Here is a 25,616-nt window from a genome sequence, read left to right as displayed (position 1 = left end):
CTGCATGCTATCCATCCAGAGTATCCATAAACATGAAAAAGTAGGCAGCATCTGGATGACAAGCAGTAGAAAATTCATGAATGTCAGATGTAGATGGAAGAAAATGACTTGCTGAGCAAGAAATAGCTCCACAAGTCTGAAATAGCTGCACAAGTCTGAAAATACATAATCTGCTTTACATCTAATAAAGCTGACAACTGCATGATCATATTGGACGTTAACACAGGATTTCATGAGGTATCAACGGAAGAGAAACATTTAGCTGACTTCTCTCAATTCATATGGTGTACAGACTGGAACAATTCTAAGGAAATAAGCCAACTGTTCACATAATACAGTGAATATATTACCTACCCAAATAAAAAAAAATCAAGTTTTTGCTCTCCATAAAAAAAGAAACCAAAAAGACAGATTACATCACCCAGCCAAGATGTCCTGCTTCTTTGTGGAAAAAAAATCTCTTAGTTTTCCTACAGAAAACTATCATGTCTGCTTCTATTTTTTCCCATTTATTACTTTATCCTGCTAAATTCCTTTAAGATTTGCGTTTAGTTATTGTCCTGTTCCAGATAATATAATGTCGAGAATAGCCAACAACAACTATCTCTGCTGTATTTCTAACATATTCCTTTTTGGAACCAAAATTCAAGGTGAAGAATGCTCTTAATTACCGTTTCTTTGTAGAAAGCTGCAAGGCCAGACAGAAAAGTAACTTACCTCTTGATTTCCTCCCATGAATGTATGCCTTTCCAAGAAGTTGCCATGTTGGCCTATACAAATCTTCCAAATCCAGTTGCCACCGATCTGGTTCAAGGTAGCGGATAAGTTCTTCCACAGTACTAAATCCAGCAACGGCATTGTTTAACACATCTAATGGTAAAGCTGACGGGGGTAGCAACGATGGGCTAGGTGCTTCTGTGTGGTGCTGCAACCAAAGCCAAGAGAAGAGTACCAGGTTAATGGATCTGCTTTTGATGAACTGCTGTACTTTATTAAGTTACACAGCTGGGAAAATTTTTAAGTGGCCAGATTGTTTCCACGGTTTTACAAGACAAATGACGAGACTCAAAAAGTACCTACTTACTCTTCAGTGATAATTGTAAACAAACTCCCACCACACAGCTTTCCCACTTCTAACACTCCTAGCCTTGAGTAGAGCATGCCACTACACCTGTTCATGGAAGAATGTCACTGAGTGGTGGACAAGATTTTAGAAATAGAACAAAGAGTGATTTGAAAATATGGTCCCTTTACACGCAATTACTGTAACCCTCTAGAAATCTACGGAAAACCACATTTCACATGCTGCCATTCCTCTGAAACCTAGCCATGATCTTTGTCGTCTTCTCTTTCAACGTAAAATATGAATATTCCCTAGTATGAAGATAGTAAATATTTGCACCATCACCTATAGATTAAAAAATAAATACCGGTTGGGTTCGTGCAGTACTAAGAATTACACTTCTGGTTAAACAACAATGAACAGCGTAATTACAAGAACTTGCATTACTGTAATTATTTCTCCCTTAAGGAAAAAGAAAAAATGTTCCAAAGGATACCAGAAGCACCTAAATGCTGATACTGAGCACTGAAACAGTCTAAGTACTTTTCCACAGCACAAATCTCACTGACAAACTCACTGGATTAGGGGTACTCAGTCACAGGCAGCTCAAGCAAAGTTAGACTTCTTGTTTTGCTCACTTTACAATCTGTTTAAAAATTATGCATTGATTCATATTTTCAAAAGAATAAAAATAGGCCGTAAGGGAAGCTTAAGCAGGAAGCTGCTGCTGCTGTACCACCATAAATTTCTTTTATAGAGGCAGACACCACTACAGACCACAGTACTACACTAGAGCAGTTTATCTGGACCATTTAAGAAGGATGAAAAAAATTGAACATACTGCTGATTTAGGGGATGGGAAGGACAAGAAATTTTAAACTTAAATGTAGAGTGCTACATGCATCACTGCTCTCAAGTGTAGTCCATATAAGATTTAGGGAAAATTTATTCACTGTAAGCCGTCAGGATTCAGAAAAGGTTGCCCAGATAGGTTCTTCAGTATCCATCATTGGAGGCTTTCAACACCTGACTGCATGAAGCCGTGAGCAATGGTGTGACCTCAGAACTGACTCTACCTGGAGCTGGAGGTTACAGTAGAGGCCTCCTGAGGACCTTTGCTGAATTTTCCTATGATGATATTACAACATAATATTAAGAATGAAGGACTGAATGCTCCCCCAGTTAGCGAAGTACCATGCTTCTTGTTCCTTCCCTGTGCATTGCCCATTAGTACTGCACAACCTTTACATCTACATTTATTTATTAATGTATGTTTAAATATATTTTTTAATCCTCAGATCACTTAGTGTCAAAATGACACTTTCAGTACTCTAAAGTGAAGTGCATATATAATGTGATTTTTTTATCTATAATGTCAGATCAACTGTATTTACTTTTTCAAAATGATCAAATTGATGGGAAATGTAACAGTTATGTAGGAAAAAATATTAAAACTTATAAAATAATCATTGCAACACTACATACTAAACAGTAGTTTTCCAAAACACATATGTCTGTGATAACTGTATTTCATATCAACAATTACACTTTCCTTTTTGTGCTCTCAATTCTATTAAATATGCATTTTTGGCTTCAGCTAAATGTGCGGTCAAAAGGGCAGCAAATGGAAGTAACCATCATGTCCTTCCTATTTTTTGCTTTAACTGTTTTTCTCTCCAATAAATGCAGACACTAAAATGATTTGTGCTGCTTTTTTAACTGGGAGTCTTGCAAAGATACTACAAAACACAGGTCTAGGTTGCTGTTACTATTAACTTTACCGTATTTTTATTTTGCTAATGTAGCATAATCTCCAATACAGTGAGTAAACTAGTGCTTCCCATTCTGGATGAATGTGGATTTCCAAAAAGTTAAAATATTTCTTTTCCTTTTCTCTCCACTGCCCACATTAAAAATAATAACATGTTAATCCATCTATTAGGTTATGATAATAAAGCAATAGATTCTGGTCTATAATTTAAATATTTGCTCCTAGCAAAATGTGCTACTCAGCAAGTTTCAAAATAGTGCTGTGACTCTGTAACTCAAAAAAATAAATATTCCAAAATTTTTCTTCCTATTTTTCTCCACAACTATGTATTTGTAACAGTCATATTTCCTGGTTTGAAGGTGTAGGGTTTAGTTAAAGTGAAAAACAAAATAAGGATTAAATGTTAGAATGAGTACCTGAAGAAAAAGAACACTTCTGTTTTAGTTCCAGCAGACAAATTTACTTCTACTGGCATTTTTTGTTGCCAATGAAGTAGATGGATTCCAGATGAAAATCCATTGGTCTAGAATCTATTTCCACATTTACAACTTAGAACATGCACACTTAGCAATACATGTATAGGAAATAACCTATAGATATATGTTATTCTGGATTCAGTAGGAATTTGCCCGAGTTAAAATGTTATGAGGATATGGTGAATCATTGCGCTTAATGGTTACACAATTAAAGTTGTCACCACTTTCTAATTACTCTCACAGCAAAACAAAACATAAAGAAAAAGTAATCGAGCAAAATTGCACAACTTCAAAAGATGAATGTTTTAGAGTAAAGTAGTTAAAAATCTAAAGATTTTTTTTCTCAATAATGTCTTAATTTAGTCCATTTAAATGGCAGTTAAAATGTACCAAATATTAGAGATAATTTATATCATAAAGATGTAAGTGGTGTAATTTATATTTATAACACAATAGCCTTTACCGAATCCCAGTTCAGTAAATTGTTTAATATAAATGGTAATTCAAATTATACTCTACATTGTTTTTACTTGATAATAGGTACTACTTACTTTGTAATCGTTAAACTTCTGGACAAAATACCCAGGGCAGCATAAATGGTACCTCTTCTTTTAACTAGAATTATATCTTGGGATTTTATACAATTTATAATTTTACTCAGTTTTCTCAAAGTTTTTTTAGTGTTCTACAGGAATCGTTTACACCTGCCGTAAAGTTTTACTCTAAGAGAAGGTAACAGCAGAATAGACTTAATGTAAAAAATTAAAATTCAACTTAGCGATGGCAAATACCTTTTAGAACAAGCAAATACAGAACTTCAGCATAACTCTGAAATGCAGCATCATAGTTACAACTTCAAAATGTTGAAATGCTCATTAAATGGAGCTTTCCCTCACTTTGTAGCAAGTCGATCACTTCTATCGCAATTTCTTCCAACTAAATAATCTCAGATAAAAATCCATGCACTTAGAATTTCCTCTACATGTCTCTTGACGTTCCTACTCTTACCTTTGCCTCCACCTGTGTGCCTGACATAAACCGCTGCTGTCAATTCCCTCTCTGTGCAGTGCCAGTCGGTCTCAGAGATGCAATGCCATGGCAGAACGGTGGTGTGAACGCCTCATAGGAGGACCACCAGTAAGTTTTAGAAAGCTTTAGCTTTTTTGTTCCCCAGTGTTGATGGAGACAATGATCTTACACTGAAGCAGCAATCTGTCAACTGTACATTTATTCTATAGCTGTCATCTCCTAACTTAATCCACAGAACTATCTCCCCTAACAGGTCAGCTAGCATAAAATCAACCTTTGACACAACAAACACCTCTTTATCTGGGAGAGGAGACATATCCCCAAACAGCAGACACTTGCTTAGGTACAGCAACTATCTCAAATAGCTTTCCTGATGGAGACTACTTGCTGGGAAATTATATTCTCCAAGCATTTCTAAAAAAAATACTAACTGACAGTAAACACTTTTACTGTCATAACAGCGCATCCTCAATTAATACCGATGTTTTAGGCTTGAGAACTGCTTTTCAGTACTTTTTTTGCCTGAGCATGAACACTTTCTGTCAAGACAGATTTGCAAAATACGTTAACAAGTTCTGCATTTTAATGTGATTCCTCTAGACACTCTATGGCTTTTGTTTTTGTGCTCAGGAAACAATTTCAATTCACTTTAATAATAATAAACAAGTTTAAAACCAAGACAGAGCCAAACAGTTGCATCTTTACTGTTAGATAAAATGACTCAGGATGGAAACCATAGCATAAAACATGGAGCTTTTCCTGCCCTGTACAAAGCCAAAAATGACAATTACTATTGGATGAAAAAGAATTTTCATTAGGTACATTTATAGTGTATTTCTGTATGTGCACCTCACTCTGTCAAAACAAATACCTTATAGAAATTCCCTAATGTGTTTACAAGCCTAGAAGACAGGCAAACACACCAAATTTAGGCAACAGTTTAAGATAATAGGCTTGGAAATAAGGAAGGAAATATTACAATGACTAACTTCACAAAACTACCCAGCCCTGAGGATTTTCCATAACAACAGAACCCCAGAAGAAACTAAGTGAACAGAATGCATTTTATGGTGCTCACAATATTAGCTGGGCCCTACTAAAGGCGTTAAAGTTACTCCACCTAGCCTCTTTCTCTAAGGTGAAAAGGTAGGACACGTAAGTAGAATAAGGTAGCAACCATCAGTGAAGCAGTAAATCTGAACAAAAACTGCAGCAAATGAATTTGAAATTACCTAGTTGAAGCTCAAGCCTAAAGGACGATTTAGTAGGTAACCTAACTTGATGATTTGTGCTTAATTCCTTGTTCTGACATGCACTTCCTGCGCAATCTTAAGCGCAGTATTTGGGTCGCAGCTCCACAGTGTAAAGCATCTGGCAGCAGCACCTCCTGCCTACGCCAGTAGGACTGTGTATGTGGCTGCATCATAACAGAGAAGCAATCGTTCTGAAAAAGAATAGTTCTCATTTCCTTTTTTCTTTAACTGCGATCTTATTCACAGCACAGCCGTCCATCAGCTAAGCCATCACAACCAAAAGCCCAGCAGTCACTAACAAAAGCTTTTTTAGATTCACAGCATGCAAGTTTGTAACGCAGGCCTTAATCGAACCTGTAAAATGAGCATAAAGGCAATTCCTTGATCTCACTAGGTTCTGTGAGAGAAAAATATAATAAACATTTCTTAGATGCTCATTCTTGGTTTGTCTGAAGAATCTGGAAGTATTTTAGCTAGATAAAGGGTAAAAATGGATATGAGACTTTCCAGTTCTGGCACTATCCATCTGTTCTTTCCTTGCATTTACCTGGCTTCAAGGATAAACAATTCAGAACAAAATGGCATTCGCCTACAATCTACACAAGATGAGCTCTTAAGCACCATCCTGATCTAAGCAAAGGCTTGTTTTTGCTCCTGTCTCATAGGATAGGACTGTCAATGTACTGACACCACCCTCTTCCAGATAAGGGAGCGGCAAGAAGTAATTTTGATAGTTTGCTGCAGCCAGGACTGAGGAATTTCATGGTTTACAATGCAATCACTGTGTTAAAACTGGAACAACAAAAACAAGTGAGTCAAACACTTAGCATGACAGGACACTACAAGTAGTGTATAATATGTCTAAAATAATTCCCTCTCCACAACAGAAATTCACATTTTTTTCATTTCTTGTCTTGAAGAAAACATCGTCAAGCGGTTTCTGAGTGAAAGCCCATTCATCAGTTGGCAATGTTTGGAGAAACTACTAAAAATCAGTAAGGTTTGATCAACAAAAGACTCCTCCCTTCCTCTGAAAACCAACTAGGATCTGCACTTTGAAAGGAAAAAAAAAATCTAATTTCTTCTAATGAAATATCCTTAGAGCTTGCTTTTTTTTTCAATTTTTTTTTTAATTATTATATAGGAACACTCCAAATCCTGCTTAGATTTAGAGATATGCTCCTGAAACTAATAGTACATGCACATTCTTGTATTACTCACAATAAAGAAAGCCTGTTTTCTTCCTTTATAATCACAAGTAGCCCTCCTATTAGCATCATTAGAAGCTTTGAGGGAGAGCACATATCCAACTCTTCCCGAGTTTGCCCTGAGGACATAGAAGCTTCCTGGCATAACAATAGCTCTTTCTTTTCTCCCATAAGCACATATGCAGTAGCAACTGTGAAAAGCCTCTAGAAATCCTGACCTACCTGAAAAAGCACAAACTTTTAATTGCTTGCACATATGCGGTACAAAAAGGCTAATCCACTTGTGAAAGTCTGTCACTAAAGACACCTTCCCTCCGGAGCAGTAACCTGCACCACTGCTATGCAAAATGTGAGTCCTGTTCCAGAAGCAATGCAGAAGGAAGGGGAGGCGATCTGGAGCTGAGCCTGTGCACAACTACTTAAGTAGAGAAATCAAGTTCCACGATCCTCCTCTTGTGCCTCCAGCAAAAGAATGAAAAATAGAAGCAAAGGTAGATAATCAGTTTAGACCACCAGAGCTGGGGAATAAGGCAAGGATGTTTACTTGCATGTGACAGAGATGGAAGCCAGGAAGGTCAGTGCTGTTCCCAGCCCTTGCAGCACTTCTGACTTCTTTAGCTGAAGTTACTGCCACAGCAGCCAGGATGGTTGCAAGAGAGACTCCAAGTAAATTAAGCTACAGTAAATTAAGTGCAAGTGGCACTGAAGTAAAGTGGCACTGAGTCTCGTTCGCCTATTCTCACTTTGGGAATGGAACTCCTGTCAGTCAAATGCCATACAGGTAGGGGTACCAACCCCTCTCAACTTAATCACCTGCTTCAGAATGTCAGCTCGCTCTTTCCTTACTGGCCTCCAGCTCTCTGCCTTTCACAGGCTCCCCAAATTTTCTGTTCTTATGCTGTGCTACAACTATTTACCAAAAGCTTGTCTAGCTTCTCTTCATACGCACGCAGGGCTTTCCCTTTTTATCTCACTGAGGACCTTATTTACTGAATACCCATGTGCTTGCATCAGTTAAACATCTTAAAGCCAGACGGAGATGGCTTTCCAAACTGCATCCACATTTTTGTGACAGCACTTCCAGGAACTCCTCCTAAATTGTGCATCACTTCCACTCTGCATAACCACCAACAGGAGAAAGGTCACAAGGACAATGTGTAAAAGCAGTATTGGGAGCAGTCTAACATTTCCTTGGGTTAAAGTTTTAAGATATTTTTTTAAAAAGTTTTAAATATTCCCCCAAACAGAGAAGGCCTGGACAGAGAAGGCCTGGAATTCTAATTAGGCTGGATACAACTGGAAAATGCTCTCAAGGAAACTAGCAGCATGGAAATAGCACACAATGTCACTAATCATCAGTTTTCTTCTGGCATATTGAAGCTTTTTGCAGGAATCCTGTGCACACCTTGACACCCTTTGAAATACACAGCCTGGGTGTGTATTTCAGTAAGACAAAGGTGACACATACCTAGAGCAAGTTCATAAACTCTGAGAATGCCATCAACAGCAATAATCTCTGGAAGCCATTTTCAAAAAACTTTAGTGATTTAGTGATTTGATTCATTCTTGTCATAGATATCTGTAATCATGTAAGTGTATACATAAATGCACGTTTGTATAAAAACGCATTTTGTTTTTTCATGTGAGCACGCGTACCAGTGATAATCCACACTAACCCATTTTAAAGGCAAAGACAAGAAAAGTTATGTTCACAGTACTGTAATCCACTCTGGTGAGGCCACATCTGGAATATTGTGTCCAGTTCCGGGCCCCTCAGCTCAAGAGAGACAGGGAACTGCTGGAGAGAGTCCAGCGCAGAGCCACAAAGATGATGAAGGGAGTGGAACATCTCCCTTATGAGGAAAGGCTGAAGGAGCTGGGTCTCCTCAGCTTGGAGAAGGGGAGGCTGAGGGGTGACCTCGTTAATGATTATAAATATGTCAAGGGGGAGTGTCAGGAGGACGGAGCCAGGCTCTTTTCAGTGATATCCAATGAAAGGACAAGGGGCAACGGATACAAGCTGGAGCATAGGAGGTTCCACAAAAATATTAGAAAAAATTTTTTCCCTGTGAGGGTGACAGAGCGCTGGCACAGGCTGCCCAGGGAGGTTGTGGAGTCTCCTTCTCTGGAGACATTCAAAACCAACTGGATACATTCCTATGCGACCTACTGTAGGTGATCCTGCTCTGACGGGGGGCTGGACTAGATGATCTTTTGAGGTCCCTTCCAGCCCCTAACATTCTGTGATTCTGTGATTGTCAATACAGTTCTTCATGGTAGCTGTAGTGTTCTCTATTCCCAGGAAGTGTATGCACACAGAGAACTATCTTTCCTGGACATAACTGCCTGTAATTACTGATTTTTTCAGTGTATCTGGTAAGTTTCAGCGAGGCAACGTATGCTACTTCATTGGGATTTTAAAAGCATTACAAAATCACCAAATTTCTCTCTGTTGTCTCTTCCTTACTGAAAGCGTTATTCTACAAAATGATCCAGTGGTTCTTGCATTCTTCTGGGGAAACAACTTCCACTCACTGATCTATTCTTTTAGGTAATTAGAGAGAGAAAAGTTATAAGCAACTCTGCTCCAAAGCTGTGGCGTCAGGACCTCTGGCAACCGCAGAGATCTCAGACCATGAATCACACCATCCCTGCAACACCTAGAATCCATCACGCCTGCCAATTCAGCCTGCTAGTTGCAAGAGAAATCAAGTTTTGATGCCTTTCTATCTTTGCCTTTTACTGTATTTGCTTACATTAGGAATTCATGTTTATAGTAATGAATGGTAAGATTCTAGATAGAAGACTCAAAGAAATGCAAGACCTCTTATGAATCGGACACATTTTGACTCAGTAGCCAAACATTCAGCCTTATTCTGAAAGCATGTCCAACAGGGAGTATTTAAAAGCAAACACTTTGTAATGCATCAGGTACAATAGTAGAGAAAAAGATATGGCATAGACTATCTCCACGATCAAAAGTTTCAACATCAAATCACTATGTAAGATTTCATCTGGAGTCCCTTCTTCAAATAATTTATCTCTATTGTTTTCAGATTACTGTAAATATGCAAACTAATTTTAGGTATACAATCCCTGTGTTTTGGTTCCTATAAAGTATACTTATGATAGAGTATTACTTAAACCATAACTACTATCAAATCCCTTTATTTTTAGTGAGCACTGTCTTCTTGTTTATATCTCTCTCTCTTCTAAAGGAGACTTAGCAAAATTTACAGTGAGCTCTCACCCCCCCAATACAAGTATGTATATGTGCCATAAGAAAGTCTACCTTTTGTATCCTAGTAACAACTGCAAAATATTTTGATTTCTGAGCTTCAGAGAAACTTGCCTTATAACATTTTCAAACCAAACATACGCAATACACTTAAAACTAACTAGAGTTTATTTACCTTATGCATACGCACATAGAAGGACTATAAATCCAACTTTAAAAAGTTAAAACCTAGTAGGCAATTTTCTTTCTTGTATTATTTGAATGCTTAATAAAAATATTTAGTCTAATTTAGACCATGGGCAATACTAACATCCATAGACACATTTTAAAGAGTACAAAGGGCGTGTCTTTGTGTTTATGCAGACAAAGTACCTGCTCCGAATAACTGCAAATACACTGTGTACAGCCAAAACAAGGTCCCCAAATAATTTATTCAAGTACGGTTTCTCTCACCCCAAACTCATAAATCTTTGGAGAAAGTTCTGCAATGTGTCTTGTGCTTGCAGTATGGTGCTAAAACAAGCCAAAAAAACTAACATCAAAGAAATCATCATCTCCAAGTCTGATAGCGTTTTTTAAATAATATTCCCAGAACTGTCCTAAACAAATTAACAGCTGCAATGAATCATTCACTGCACGGAATGTGTGAAGGAATGTGCATCTTTTAAAAGGATTTGCTAAAAGTTTGGTTGAATCACTTCTAGTGGATGTTGGCAAGAGTCTTCTGCTTTGGTAAACCTCTGCTGAGGACAGCTGGTTAGCTAGCCGTGTCACATGGGACTGCTGCTGATTTCTGGATGTTAAATTGTAAAAACAAGAAGTATTTTCCTAAGTAGTAGCTCTGTTGTCCCTATCTTAGCATCTTCCAAACAACTCTTCCTTACTATACAAAACTACTTGTAATATTTAAGGCCATTTGAAGCTCATCCTCTGCTTATCTACCATCTCATTGCTACAAGTTCATCTGCAGTCTTATACCCATTTCCAGGGCAGAACTCCATATTGATAATTTGCTTTATCTGCCAATAAATGTGATGTTTTCTTCTCAGACTGCTTGCACTGAGGAGCTTAAGCAGAACTCTACAGAGACCCTTCTGAAACTACTTCTTCATTATTTCATTGCCTCATCGCTTTCTGATTATATACACTATCACCTTTTTGTATTCCACCTCGTAAGTTCTTGAAGTAACCTGTTTTTTGTTTTGTGCTTGAACCACTCTTGTGATTAAGGCAATAGGGAACTTCAAGACTGTTGTTAACAGTAATAACAACAATTTGCACTAGTATATTTTTTCATGTTTGTCCAGAAATACTTGAATGCATGCTGAATAAGAAGTGTTTTTCAAATAATGGTAAAACTTTTATATTTCGTGAATATAGACATAAAGCAAAACTGCATAGGGTCAATAATACAGACATATAAGTATTATATAACTTCTGCTACACTTAATTCTGTTGGATGAATCTGATTATTTCTTCTCTATATATTGTACAGTTGCATCACAACTGATATATTGTCCATTAAATGATATTTTCTAGAATGCCATATTTTGATGAATGTTGTGTTACACCTGCAATTCCTTTCTAGGAGGGAAACTTTATGAAGAATTATATATCAACTACTGCGAGCAAGAAAGAGAATCTCTCTTCTCAGTATACCAGTAAACTTATCATACAGAGACCCCTGACTCCAAGGTCAAGCATAACTTTAGCAGAAAGAAAGAAACAAAAAAAATCCTGCCACAGATTAACTTCTTTCACTGAAACTTTGATGCCATAAAAGTCCTGTATACACACCTGTGGTAGGCTGAAATGTAGAGTAGCTTTTGCTTCCATTGGGAGAAGGATTTGCAATAGAACAATCTGAATTACTCTTAGAATGTTAAATTTTCATCTAAAAGGAGGAATTTCATTGTAATTTAAAAGGCAGTAATCTAAGAGCCTCAGTGCACAAAAGAGTCAATGCAAAAAGAGACCCCCACAATCAGGCTGCAGTGAGCATGTAGATAAAGTCCAATGAAAGTTTGCCCAGATCTTACTGCAAAGAGGGTTGCAGTGACTATTAATCGCTGCGTTAGGAGTATGGAGACAGGTATTTTTCCACAGTGCCCAGTAACAGAACAAGGGGCAACAGGCACACAGGAAGTTTCATCTAAATATGGCAAAGAACTTCTTTGTTGTGAGGGTGATGGAGCACCGGAAGAGGCTGCCCAGGGAAGTCGTGCAGTCTCCGTCTTTGGAGACTTTCAAAACCTGCCTGGATGCGTTCCTGTGTGATGTGCTCTAGGGGATCCTGCTCTGGGCAGGTGGGTTGGACTAATGATCTCTAGAGGTCCCTTCCAACTCCAAAATCCTGTGATTTATAGATACACACAAAATTCATACAGGAAACACGCTTGCATCCATTACGCTCATGGTTTACAAGAGAATTTTTCTTTTGTCCTGTACACAAAGCACAAAGAGTGAAAAGTTCTTATTTGACAGACAGTAGTTTATAAGGAATAAACAGTCAACACACATGCAGCTGTTCTGAATAAAAAAAAGTTTTTGTACATTCCTCTATGACAGGGGATGTGGTCAGCCATAGTTAAAGGACATCATGTTTGCAGACCTTTTTTTAAATTACTCATTTTACTCAAAATACACGAATACTTATAAAAAGCTTAACCAAATGGAACAACAGCAAGTGTTTGGAGTCAGGGAATTAACTGCTCTTTAAGTTCCCTCTAGCTATTAGGAATGGGTAGCTGTTGTTAACAAAATGTTTACTTCTCCCAGTAGGTTCACAAGAGGTTCATCAAACATTAAACACTGGGAATGACTGTTTATTACAACTGGAAAGTGTATTTGGCAAGGATGATGAAAATTACTTTTGCAGTGCATGCGATTTTAATTTGATCTTTCAGTACACACATTAAATTGCATTCCACAACAGGTTTCTGTTCATTTCATATCACAATAAAAAGAACACACCCAACATTCCTGCACAGCAGACACTGCAAATCAGAGCTTGTCCTGCCTTGAAGGTAGAAAGTCACTGAACAAAACATTACTTTACAGGGAAAGAACCTCAGCTCTGTCCTCACGTATCCACTCTTAGTGTCATCAAACATGTTAGAGATTTACCAAATTTTAAGATTTGCAAAGAAGAATATTTTATATTGTTTACTTGTCACATACAAATTTGCTTTATGTACAGCATACACGTCATAATCCAAAAAGCACAGTAGAGACTATGGCTACATTGCCCACGTAAGGATTCTCGCACTGTATGAACAAGCCAGATTTATAATTTGGGAGCTACCTTTTATAGTCCTATACTGCTAACCATAACACTGTCCTGACATACTCTTAACATTTAGCTGCATCACTTCTACCTACATATTTTCCATTGTCTGTATCTCTTAGTTCCCCTGTTACCTTATTATACTTTTATGTTATGCACAGAAGTACAGTATACGTGATTACACAACTAAAAGGCAAAACTAATTGGTATGCTTAATAAAATAAAGAAAAACATTTTTAACCCTCTTGCATTTAGGAGTGAAACATTAAAAGCATTAATGCAAAATCATAAGTACAGAATTGATGGAGTAGAATAAAGTGTTTCAGGGAACCAAACCCTCAGTAGGAGACAATGTGATCCTGCTACAAAAAAGCTAAATCTCATTCAGATACATTCAGAACAGCACCGTAACGCCACAGAGGTCTCTGCTGAAATACAGTGTTCAAGACTTATCTACAGCACTTGTGAGATGTAGGCAGAAGGCAACAGAATATTCAGAGGAAAGAGCAAGACGAAAAAAACCCACAAACTGTGATAAAAGATCAAGTGATACAAGTTAGTTTAATCTTGACAAGACCAGGCTGACAAAAGATGTGATAACAAACACATAAAAGAGCATCAGATGATCAGCTCTTCCCTAGTTCATCAATGACAGGAAAGATTTATGTTACGTAGTAGAAAAACATTTCATACTATGTAAAGAAGTGCAACAGATGATTGAGGAAATCTCCGAAATCTTTGTCCCTGAACTTTAGGGAGTGTAGAAACATTTAGCAAGAATAAGCTTAGTATATCTACTCCCTACTTAGAGCAGGACAATGGCTCAGAAAACATCCCTGAGTTCCCTTCCAACCTTGCATTTCTGTGATTACGTTACACAGCATCTACCTGGTAACCTCACTTTTTCTAGAATACATGTAAAATTACGCTGAGGGAAATGCTAGATTCTAGAAACAAACTAATTTTAAATGATTTTAAAATCTTCAATCTAGACTAGCTATGCCCCAAAAGCTTACTCACACATAATCAAAATCTAATATACCTTTTTCCTCAGTGATTATTTTTCCGTTTGTACATTTTAACCCTTCAGATTTATTCAATTAATACTGTAATAAAAATGATGACGTGTATACCTGTATACCTAAATATAGAATACCTAGGAGAAAAATGTTTTGCATTTCTTTTGTCAAATGTCAACCCACAAGCCCTTAACTCACATGAGAATATGAAAATTAATGAAACTACTCTAAGTTTCGACTTCAATTTACCCACTGTCTCTTGAAAAAAAGCAGGAAGTCATGGATTTTTAACAAAATGAGCAGCAGAAGTTCCTCTGGCACTATCATTCAGAATTTCTTTGAAGCCTCGAAACAGTATGTAACGTAACCACTTAAGAAGATGGAGTTAACATCACCTATAAAATAACAGTGGATGCATTTCTGCCATGCTCTACTTTTTCAGTCTCTATAGCCGCTACTTAAAATGGATCCTTCAAAGATCGTTTGAAAACAGTCCACTTCATTCTATTTCTATTAGGCTTTCATGAAATTCTGTGCTTCTTACACCATGAACAAAACTGTTAAAATAGAATAGGCTGAATTTTAAGGCATCACTACAAGTAACTTCCTCAATCTGATTCTTAGCATTATTAAAAAAAAATCTCTGAAACAGTTTAAATACTTTTATAATAATAAATAAAAATGTTTTCCTTTATGTACACAATTCCTTCTCAGTCCTTTCCTCGACACATGTAAAAAGAAGAAAAAAGAAATCTGCCAAGTAATAAATCCACAGTAGTAACAAACCCAGTACGTTTTAGAGCAAATCTTATTTTCCTGAAGACTGCTATTAAATCAATGGACTTCCATTAAGCCTGAAAGAGATTTGGTTATAACACTCTTGCTGTCCACAGACATGGCCAAATCATCTCCGACTAATCTGGACAATTAGATCAAATCTTTGTATAAAATTAATTATCTAAAAAATCCCATTAATTTTATATATATATATTAATTATATACACATATAAAATTACATTTATTTGGGCTTGCTAACATCAACCCTCCATTCTTGCACATTCATTGCCTTGTAAAGCCACAAAGACCAAACACTTACCCACACAAGAAAGAAAGAGCCACACACCCACACTGCACTAAGCCATTTACACCCTGCTGCTCTACCTCGCTATTACATTTAAAGAAGGTGAGGGTTTGGGGTTTGTTTTTGTATTTTGTAAGCATGACTTTAAAGGAGTTGCAAAGCCTTTTACAGAGGCATCGCTTATTCTATTTCTCACAGGTACCCTTTTCATAAAAAGCTTTTTATTAACACTTATTTGAAAATGAGTAGTACACACTGGAATGTACTTTTCCGCTTGTATTTATACCTGAAATATTTTCTCCCTCGGTCCCGTTTTTCTGTTCACTGATACAGGAATACCAGGTGTTTCTGATGATTTCATGTAGAATATATGGAACTAATTACAGAACACTGACATCAAAAACTGTGGTTTCCTAAGCTTTAATTAATTGTGGTTTCACAGGCTGCTATTCACTGCAATCTAGGAAGTGGTTACAGGTAGGGTTTATTATCAGTTTAAATAAAGACGCAAAGTGTGAGGCTTTTTTGTGTGAATTTTCTGATCCATAAAAAAGTATGTTTTTCTGTGAACTGCAGACATTGTTTTAATTCTGTTGAACTCAACATTACACAAAGTTATTTGCTGTCTTAGCCTACTAGACTGAAACAAACTGGCTAGCCACAAGTTTATTCTTTGGTCAAGATAAAAAGTGCCCCTCAGCAAACAATATGATTGCAAATGCTCATTTGAATGCCTGTCAAAATACTATTTCACGATAAGAAGACAAATTATAACAATATTAAAAAGGCATTGTTTACAAGCACTGATCATTGAGTATTTATCTTAAAATGCTTTTGCCTGAGTAGGAGGGACAGACATTACAATCTGCTGCACAAGAAGGTTAAAAAAAAAAAAAGTGTGGGGAAAAGAACTTCGCAAGGAAACACTGGTCAAGAACACCCACTGAAAAGATCTGTGTGGCTACTTCTGGTGGGATTGCTTCCACCTGCCCTGCATAATTAAGCCCCATGAGATGATCTGTTTGTTTAAATAAGATCAGAAATCCATTCTGAAGGCTCCCACCATCAAAAATGAAACGTAAATGGCATGTTCTGCATAAATTACACTTTCCAAGCAATGTCAAACAAGTCGGGACTGTGACAACTGCCATGCTTTGCCTAAGAAAGAGCCAATCTAGTATTTGGAGAAAATCTTTTCTGGTTTTGTAAACGATTATACATTTAAGATATCTAATTGCTAAGAAGATAGTATTATCATGTTCATAGCCTTCTTCCACTATTTACTATTTAATTCAAAGCTGTTTTGCATCTCTCAGATTATCTGTGCAGTCCCACTGGAGAAACAGGAGGATTGGAATGAAACAATTAAGATGCGTGAGCACAAACCACCTGTGGAATAGGATGGGAGACAAATTGTCATTTTAAGCACATCACCATCACCAATATAATTTGACTGAATTTAAGTGAGTACAAATTCTCTTTTTAAGTTTATATTCCAGTTAAAACATGGGAAGAGGACATTTTGCTATTTAAAAATCGAGGTTGTTTTCTCTCCTAAACCAATACATTAGTATTAGAGAAGTGTTACCTTAGCAACTATTATGTGGTATAAAAGAGTTTTCTGAGAAACAAGGATGTTTTATTTTAGTAAACAACTACAATACTGGCAGCTCTTCTCTTTTCTCCTAGTATTCCACTACTCCCACAGAAAATTAAACCAATTTTTGAGATAAATGCTGACTGTGATCTCCGAATGATAACATCAATACTGTTTTTAATCCAATTACCATCAAAGTTACATTCTTCCAGGCAATCTTTACTTCATTGCTGAAACTGGTCCATGGTGTATAATGCACTCAGTTAGGAAATTAGAGGAATAGGCAGCAACTGTGAAATAAGATCTCATTGGGCAGAACATTATTCTCAGGGTAATAAGTGAATATAGAAAAACAATTATTTCCCAATTAATTTATCAATATATTTTTAAAAACAATAATCTACTTAAACTTGGATAACGTGGTCATTATTATGATGATATGGTCACTGTTTTCCAGACTCCAATACCTGGTATTTCCTGATGAAGGCCACAGGAACTGCTTGTTTAAAAATGTGTCATTAGTCACACTGTATGACAAAGAACTAGAATCAAAACATCCAAATAATTCAAATGCCTACAAACTGATATGTATAACATTATCTATTATTGCTATTTCAATAGTGTGCTTATCACTATATGAATAGAAATAACGAACATTAAAACTGCATGCAATAATAAATCCAAGTTGATGGACTGATGGACCGATGGACTTAGTGAGGGACTTTTTAGGATGTCGGGTAGTGACAGGACTAGAGGGAATGGATTAAAGCTAGAGATGGATCGGTTCAGATTGGACATTAGGAAGAAGTTCTTCCCCATGAGGGTGGTGAGACACTGGCACAGGTTGCCCAGAGAGGGGGTGGAAGCCCCATCCCTGGAAGTTTTTAAGGCCAGGCTGGATGGGGCTCTGAGCAGCCTGACCTAGTGGTGAATGTCCCTGCCCATGGCGGGGGGGTTGGAACTAGATGATCTTTAAGGTCCCTTCCAGCTCTGACAATTCTATGAAAACACAATTACTCTCCTGACAAAAACCACAGGAATACCATTTGTAAATAGAATGATCCGATCCTGGCCATTTGGCACTGTAACTATTCCCAGTTACCCCCCACTCAGCTAACTTGACTATTATTTTCTTCTTCCTCCAAACCTCAATGCACAGCAGAAACCAGGAAAGAGCTGCCATCCTTGTCCTGCAGCAGAAAACAGCAGTGGAAGATGCAAGTGCCTTAGTGCCAGGAAGCCATGGCCTATGAGAGACTGTTACTGCAGACAGAACACTGTACAGAACAGGTTGAGAGCAGGGTGTAAAATATCCGTACTGAAAAGTTCCCAGGCTGTGCCCTGTGCAAGATGTGTCTCTTCTTGATTGTCTTTGGAGATTCTTAATTGTCTTTGGGGATTCTTAATTGCTTGGATAGGAGATTACCTTTTGTAAGTATTTAATTAAAAAGAGGACAATGTGGAGTCTTCATAAGTAAGTATACTCTCTATTAAAGAATCAGATTTAAAGAAATATTAAGACTGGAAATAATGTTTCTGTCTCAAAACTCTGTTGCTGAAATGATTTTCCTCTGGTTTCAGATTTTTATGATGACATCACCTTAGTATTTTGCTGCTCTTCCAAGTATTTAACCACAAAATTTAGGCCAGTACCAATGTATGAATTATCCAGTGGCATTTTTGAACAGCACTAGATCTGTAAATTATAGCTTTGTACGGATTGCTTAACGATGCTCCTCAGGCTTACATCACTGTTTATAAAATCACCATTAACTTCTTTTAAACAGCCCGCAAAGAAAAGATGGTTCTCTTCATGCTTAGGCAGATTTTAATTTATCGATTTTCCAAATTCCTCTATCAATTGTAAGCAGTTACAGGTAATGAAATATCAAAAGTTATCTCGGAAATGCGAATTTTTTTTCTTCTTTAACAGCACGGCAAGTCTCTTTCCATTTAAAAAAGCAGATCCCCAATGTTTTTAAAAATGTTGGATGCACTAGTAAGAGATATATAGTTCATAGAAAAGGAGGAAATAAATGACAAAATATAGAGTGCCTACTTAATATACAGCTGCAACTATCTCAGAAAATAACCCCCACAGTCCCTGTAAGTGTACCCATTATCTAAATGAAAATCTGCAATCCTCCCACTAATTGCTAGCACCGTTACATACAAACATTAGTTGTTAATTTCTCTTCTGTTTAGTCTTAATGCTAAGAAAATGTATAAATAAATCCTTAACTACATAGAAATATGTGCTAGTAGCTTGCAAAAGTAACAGCTGATTTTACTTTGCTCTTCTTCTGCCATGTCATGACCTCAGAGGTGCTCTCAGGCTTCAGATTAAGTAGGAACAGATCACTGCTCCGCAGTGCAGACTACAACAGTCTGATTTACTACGGCGGAGCAGAAGGCTGCTGTGGGGTTGGCAGCTGCCCAAAGACCCGCACTTGGGCTTTGCCTTTGCACAAGGTTCAGATGCACCTGCCTCTCACATTTGCAAAATATCAGGCATTCAGTCTGATCACCTCTGTGACATCGAAGACATGCAGGTTTGTTCCTTAAGTTCTAATATTTTTATATGTTTTCTTAGTGAAGTAGTAAAGTACTTCCAAATCTTATATTGTCTTTCATCCATGTAAATACCTAGCTGCAAAAGTAACTATGTTTTTTTTTATTCTTACTGATGATTGGGAATATAAATGAAAAATCATTTGACAACTTTTTAATTGTCTTTGTACTGCTCACTTGACCATCTATCTTTGATTTCTGGTGAAAAGCTGGGCTGTATTCTGAAGTGTTTTATATCAGCAAACAGTTTCAACTCTCTTATGACCCTTAATTCTACATTTATGTTGCATCAAAAGATGTACTGTTATTTTAGGCACCTAATCACAAGGCTTCCTCTACATGAAAGGTGCCTATGACTTTTTTAAGCAGAAAGGCAATTTAAAAAAGTAAATACAGTATTTAAAGTTACATATATTGACAGAGCGCAAACAAGACGAGATCAATGACAGAATTTTACTTTGACTGAAAGACAGGAATTCCAAGCCAAAAAAGCATTACGCAGATGACTCAAGAACGGGAAGTATTTTATTATTAACTTTTGATTACCCAGAACACTTCATACTGAAAAACCCAAAGACAAATATGCACACACAAATCAGAAGAGTTCAGAAGATCAGAGTGATTTTCAGAAGATAAGCAAGGGCAACCCTATTAACAGCTTACATATTAAAAGCCTATTTATACGTGGCTAACCGTCCTGCCAGTTAGCAGGTTAAAAACGATTTGGCTTTGGCCCTTTACCCAAGAAATACAGATCATGACTGAATGACTTTGGTAATTTGGCTCAACTCAGTTATCTTACTCTCATTGGCTATCCAGTCTTTTTGGTCGTGCCAGCAGGGAAGTTCAGGGTCAGTTGCACAGAGTTAGCAAAATTTCTCTACAAAACAATTTTAGGTTTTAGATGTCTTGAAGTTTCAGAAATACTAACCTCTTTATAGTCATATGCAGCTGCAGTAAGTAAGAAGAAAATACTGAAAATACAACATTTGAAAACTCAATTTAAGAAACTGTATTTACTATGCCAACTATTTGCAAAACCATGAGAATTCCAATTTCTAACAAAATTACCTTAGCACAACATCTATCTTGTTAAAGATGGTCATACTGTCTAGAGTATTTGTCACACTGTTAGAAGAACATTTAGAACAAGAGATGGCTACCGAGTCAACTAAAGTCCCTGGCAACAAGGAGGCTGGATTAAAACGATCTCTAAGGTCCTTTCCAGTCTAGGCCATTCTACAATTCTATGATTCTACCTGATACCAAAACACACCAGGGCTACATACTAAACAATAAAGAGTCAAAGTGATTTAATTTTCTGTACCACTACACTGGAATTTCCCTAGCCACCCAATGGACTTACTCAGATGAGACCTGAAAACTGTTGTTTGTGGTGTAAGGGTAGAGTTATTACAGAGTCCCCCCAAGGAATCCTTTGGCAGTTGAAAGTGAAGGGCTATTAGGAACCACCAACTTCAAAACGCCTGTAAGATTACATGCAAAATTTCTTCCAAAGGCTGTGCCATCTGCTTTCACACCTCCACTTTTCAAGTGCCTTTGAACCTGGTTTTTCATGCACTAAATCACTCCCTTCAATTTGAAGCCTAGTATTTTATTTCTCCTCATAAATGATTCTTACAATTTTTCTTCCTACGATTTATTGCCTAGCTCGAAAGCAGAGTGAAATGAATACTTGAGCAGCCCGAGCATTCTGCCTCTGGAAATGTCTTTTGCCAGACAAATTGCCTTCTATTTTCACATCGAAGGTTTTGATTATTTAACTTTGTTTTTTAAGCAATTACAGGTCTTCAACAACATACACCACCTATCGGGAGCAAACATGGAAGCAACACTCCTGAATTCCTTCTCCACCACCCTAGCCAGAGATAACAGAAAGAACAGATTCAATGGCTTTGTAATTATCTAGACTTTCCCATGAAAACAAAACCAAAACCTCTTCTACAAAAATCCTGGCTTCTTCAGCCAAACCTTTCATCATCATCATTAAAAAAAATTTTGAGTACTTAGGAGAAGCTAGCAAATGACAGCTCATAATCCCCATCTCTAACACCAGAGGCCAGGTACTGCAAAGACAAGACAGTTGCAAATTTCAGTATTCCCATAGTGCTTATTATCTATCCCTTTTAAGAAAAAAACAGGATTTCTCTTAACACCACTACCAATATCCCTCATTAATCTTTTCACAAGCAAACTCTTACCCTGAAGCTATTTTACAGTGTTACTCCTCTGTCAAGAATTTTTCTCCTGAATTCAAAGAGGTGCTTCCACCAGTCTGTGGAGTTAAGACTGTGCAGTCAGTCATCTCAGAAGCTGCTCCACAGCAGATTTTATCTCAAACGTCTAGAGCTGCACTCAATATTCTACTTTTTTCCATGCAATTCTGCTGTTCCTAAAAGCCTTTCAGATCTTGACCATAAGTTAAAAGAATTCTAAAAAGAGAGAAGTTGCATCGAGTAACTCTGTTCTGTCCCAAATTCTTTCTTTTCCTACCAGAATTATGGTAAGAAAAATTAGCACAGTACAAACCACTCTTAGTGAGTTATTGCCTGTTTTGTTGGGGTGAGGCAATGAGTAGGACTGTGGAACGACCAAGATATTAATAATGGATAGGGACATAACATGAATGCAGCTGAAATAGTGTAACTGAAAATTACTGTGCTGCCTGAAACCTAGTATCAAATGTACATTTGCTTACCTTTTTATCCACTAGCAAGCATGTCAGACACAACGTCTCAGTATTTGAAAGCACAAAAAAATCTAGGACTGTGCCAGTTACACAGGGGATTACTTTGAGAATGGGACAGAGTCACTTTGCTTTGGAATTTGTAGAGAAGCCATCAGCGTGCTTTCTCAAAAATCTGTGAATAACATGTTGATCCTGGAAACTGGAAAAGGGATAGTCAACTAGACAATTATGTAATACTTAAAACATTAAAAAAACAAAATAAAGGTAGCCAAAAAAACCCCTCAAACTAAAAACCAAACCATTCAGCAGAGCTAAACGGATCTGGAAGATCAGGAAGGTGTAGCTGGGGTTCCTTTGCTTGGGTTTTTGTTTTCTGGGGTCTGGGGGTGATGAAGAGTAGCTTATACAACATTTAGTAAAGGTTTTAATAAAGAAAAAAGATCATACACAAATAACTGATACACTGCACTCTTTAGAATAGATGTGATGAGTAAGATCAAACAAATAAATCTGAACCATGACTACAAGATAATTTTAAAAGACTAAAGGACACTGGGACATCATTGTGGAATACTTATGTTGGGGTAGCATCCAACAGCTCCAATTACATGGAATCACTGAGTTTGCAGTTTGAGAGTGACACACTTTTATACACATACATATCCCTCCCCAGTAAAGCAGATGTTTGGAGTTTCTATTCTCTGAGGTGCCTGTTGTGAAGGCATGAAGTTTTCCTGGGTTCAAGGGGTATATGAACAATTGTTTGTGAGGGGTGTTTGTTACAGATTACTAAATAGAAAAAGCACACAGGCTCAGGGAATTCCCTTCCTCTGCAGTAAATAGCTGGTAAGTGGGAGAGTACAGGAAGGGCAAAGAATCACATCTGCCTGACCTCCTCCTAGTGCTCCCTGCCATCCATTTATGGCCACCACTGGCTGCAGGCTCCTGGGTTGGACAACCTTTGGTTTGAGTCATGGCAGCCCGACATTTGGGAACCTGGGAATGCAGCTGGACAGGCTTAGAAACTTGTCACTACTGCTCTCTCTGCTGAATAATAAATTTTCAAATTCACATGCCAATATACATAATACATGGTAAACAGTTTAATGTATTACTGCTGACTGATAAAGAATAACCAGTTTGATCTGATCCTCATTCATTTGTAAAGAACTATTTTACAAGTGAGATTTTGAGAAGATCAGTAAATGAAAGGTGGTACAAGTAGAGAACAACACTTTAGGCTAATATTTATAATCGCTATAGAGTGGTAGTATTATTCTTTTGTTAACTTGTTCTGTGCAATTGCTCTGATTGGTCCAAATTCAGTCCTTGAGCAAACTTGAAAAAAAAAAACCTACTTGAAAAAAGGTTTATCAGTTAGTATAATGGCAGCTATTTCATGATGTAAAAATACTCACAGTCTCAAATGACCTTCAAACTCTGATGTCAAATGCAATGAAAGACATTTACTTATTTTTAAATCTTGAGTTTCAGTATTTAACTGTGCTTTACTATAAGGATAAACTCTCATAATGAGGACTCCCAGAAAATACACAGGATTACAATATTAAATTGTTAATAGTTGAAAGTAATTTTCATGAGTAATGTGTTCCCTGCTTATCAGCAGGTTTAAGTTTCAATGTCTATTAAGTCAAACCGAATTAGAAAAAAATCACCAAAGGTAACCGCTGTGGCAATCCACAAGGCTGGTGAATTCACTCCAGTCCACCTTCCCCATGTAACTCGTACTCTCTTCCTTGCATCTCTAATGCAGATTGGATTTTCCGCATTACTATCTTTCCTGGATTTGCACACTTTAACAAAAAAAATAATTGTTTTCTCATCAGTTAGCAAAATACAGTTCTTTCAGATTTTTCCCAAACAGAAATAATGTTACTTAAGATCACATATTCGCCAGCCAGGCAACTCGCCGAGTCATGACATTCCAGGAGACACGTGAAATTGTTCAAGACAAGACCAAACCACTTTTCTTTCTATTTTTAACTTCTCTTCTAGACTTTTCGTAAACAACAGAGCATACAACATTAAAATTCCTATATGTAAGCTTTGTTGCAGAACACTACAATAAAGTAAATGATAGACCATGTAAAAGTAATTAATTGAGATTAAGTAAGTGCACACACATAATGGTATGAGACAAACTAACAAAGTTTCCACACAATAAAAAAAGTCCCTGACAATGCAAATATTTATTACAAAATGGAGATCTAGTAAAAGCCTTTAGTAAATTACAGAAATTAAAGAGATTGTCTCATGTATTTGAAATGCTTTTCAAAACTTTTTAAAAACATTTTCCCTTTTTAGGGCATTTAAATAGGTTAACGGGCTGCTTGCTTTTTCTTGACAGTTGCAGTACCTAATCTCTTGCTTATGGCATTGATTTCTGCTTGAAACAGGTTGCCAGAGCAATCTAACCTGTACATAATGCTACTGACAACTAAAAGGAGAGTAGTTTTCACAAGCTCTCATCCACCTCACTTGCTTTTACTTTCCCTCATTATTGTCTTTTAACAATAAAGTTTCAAGGCTTATGTGAATACTTCATTAACAGAATCAGTTATGTTACTTGTTGAACACTCCTGAAATTTTCAAGAAGTTCCTCCGAAGTTGTTGGATACAAACCAACCAAACGGTGGCATTTGAGGTGTGGCAACATAATTGCATTTAATTTTGAAATTGTTGTTACTTATTTAGAAATAAGAAAATCAGCTAATTTTTTATATCTTTTGCCACAGTAAAACTGGGTGGGATATACAATCAACTTCCAGAATCACAGAATCATTAAGGTTGGAAAAGACCTCAAAGATCATCTAGTCCAGCTGCTAACCCAACACTACCATGACTATTAAACCATGTCCCAAAGTGTCACGTCTACATATTTTTTGGACACCTTCAGGGATAGTGAATCCACCACTTCCCTGGGAACCTGTTCCAATGCCCCACCACTCCTTCAGTAAAGAAATTTTTCCTAATATCCAATCTAAACCTCCCCTGGTGCCTGTTTCCCCTCATGCTATCACTAGTTACTTGGGAGAAGAGACTAATGCCCACCTCACTACAACCTCCTTTCAGGTAGTTGTAGAGAGCAACAAGGTCTCCTCTGAGCCTCCTCTTCTTCAGACTAAACAATCCCAGTTTTATCAGCTGCTTCTCATAAGACCCCTTCACCAGCTTTGTTGCCATTCTCTGGACCTGCTCGAGCACCTCAACGTCTTGTAGTGAGAGGCCCAAACCTAAACACAAGATGCAGCCTCACCAGTGCCAAGTACAAAGGGACAATCACTTCCCTATTC

The 25,616-nt window shown here is 37.2% G+C and overlaps 1 protein-coding gene across 1 annotated transcript in view; it reads right to left on the bottom strand.

Annotated features, from left to right (window-relative positions):
• Window positions 1-717: 717 nt before the first annotated feature.
• PDGFC (platelet derived growth factor C) overlaps window positions 718-25,616 on the bottom strand; it is a gene marked incomplete at both ends in the record, with an annotated part of 49,818 nt that continues 24,919 nt past the window's right edge. Inside the window, one exon of the mRNA XM_009876776.1 lies at window positions 718-925. Within this exon, the coding sequence (XP_009875078.1) occupies window positions 718-925 (208 nt within the window). The remainder of the gene's footprint in view (window positions 926-25,616) is intronic.

The sequence above is a fragment of the Apaloderma vittatum genome, unplaced genomic scaffold (genome assembly GCF_000703405.1).
Source record: "Apaloderma vittatum isolate BGI_N311 unplaced genomic scaffold, ASM70340v1 scaffold12719, whole genome shotgun sequence".
Taxonomy (NCBI): domain Eukaryota; kingdom Metazoa; phylum Chordata; class Aves; order Trogoniformes; family Trogonidae; genus Apaloderma; species Apaloderma vittatum.
Note: the sequence above shows the minus strand (reverse complement) of the source record. Positions and strands in the feature narration are given on the sequence as shown.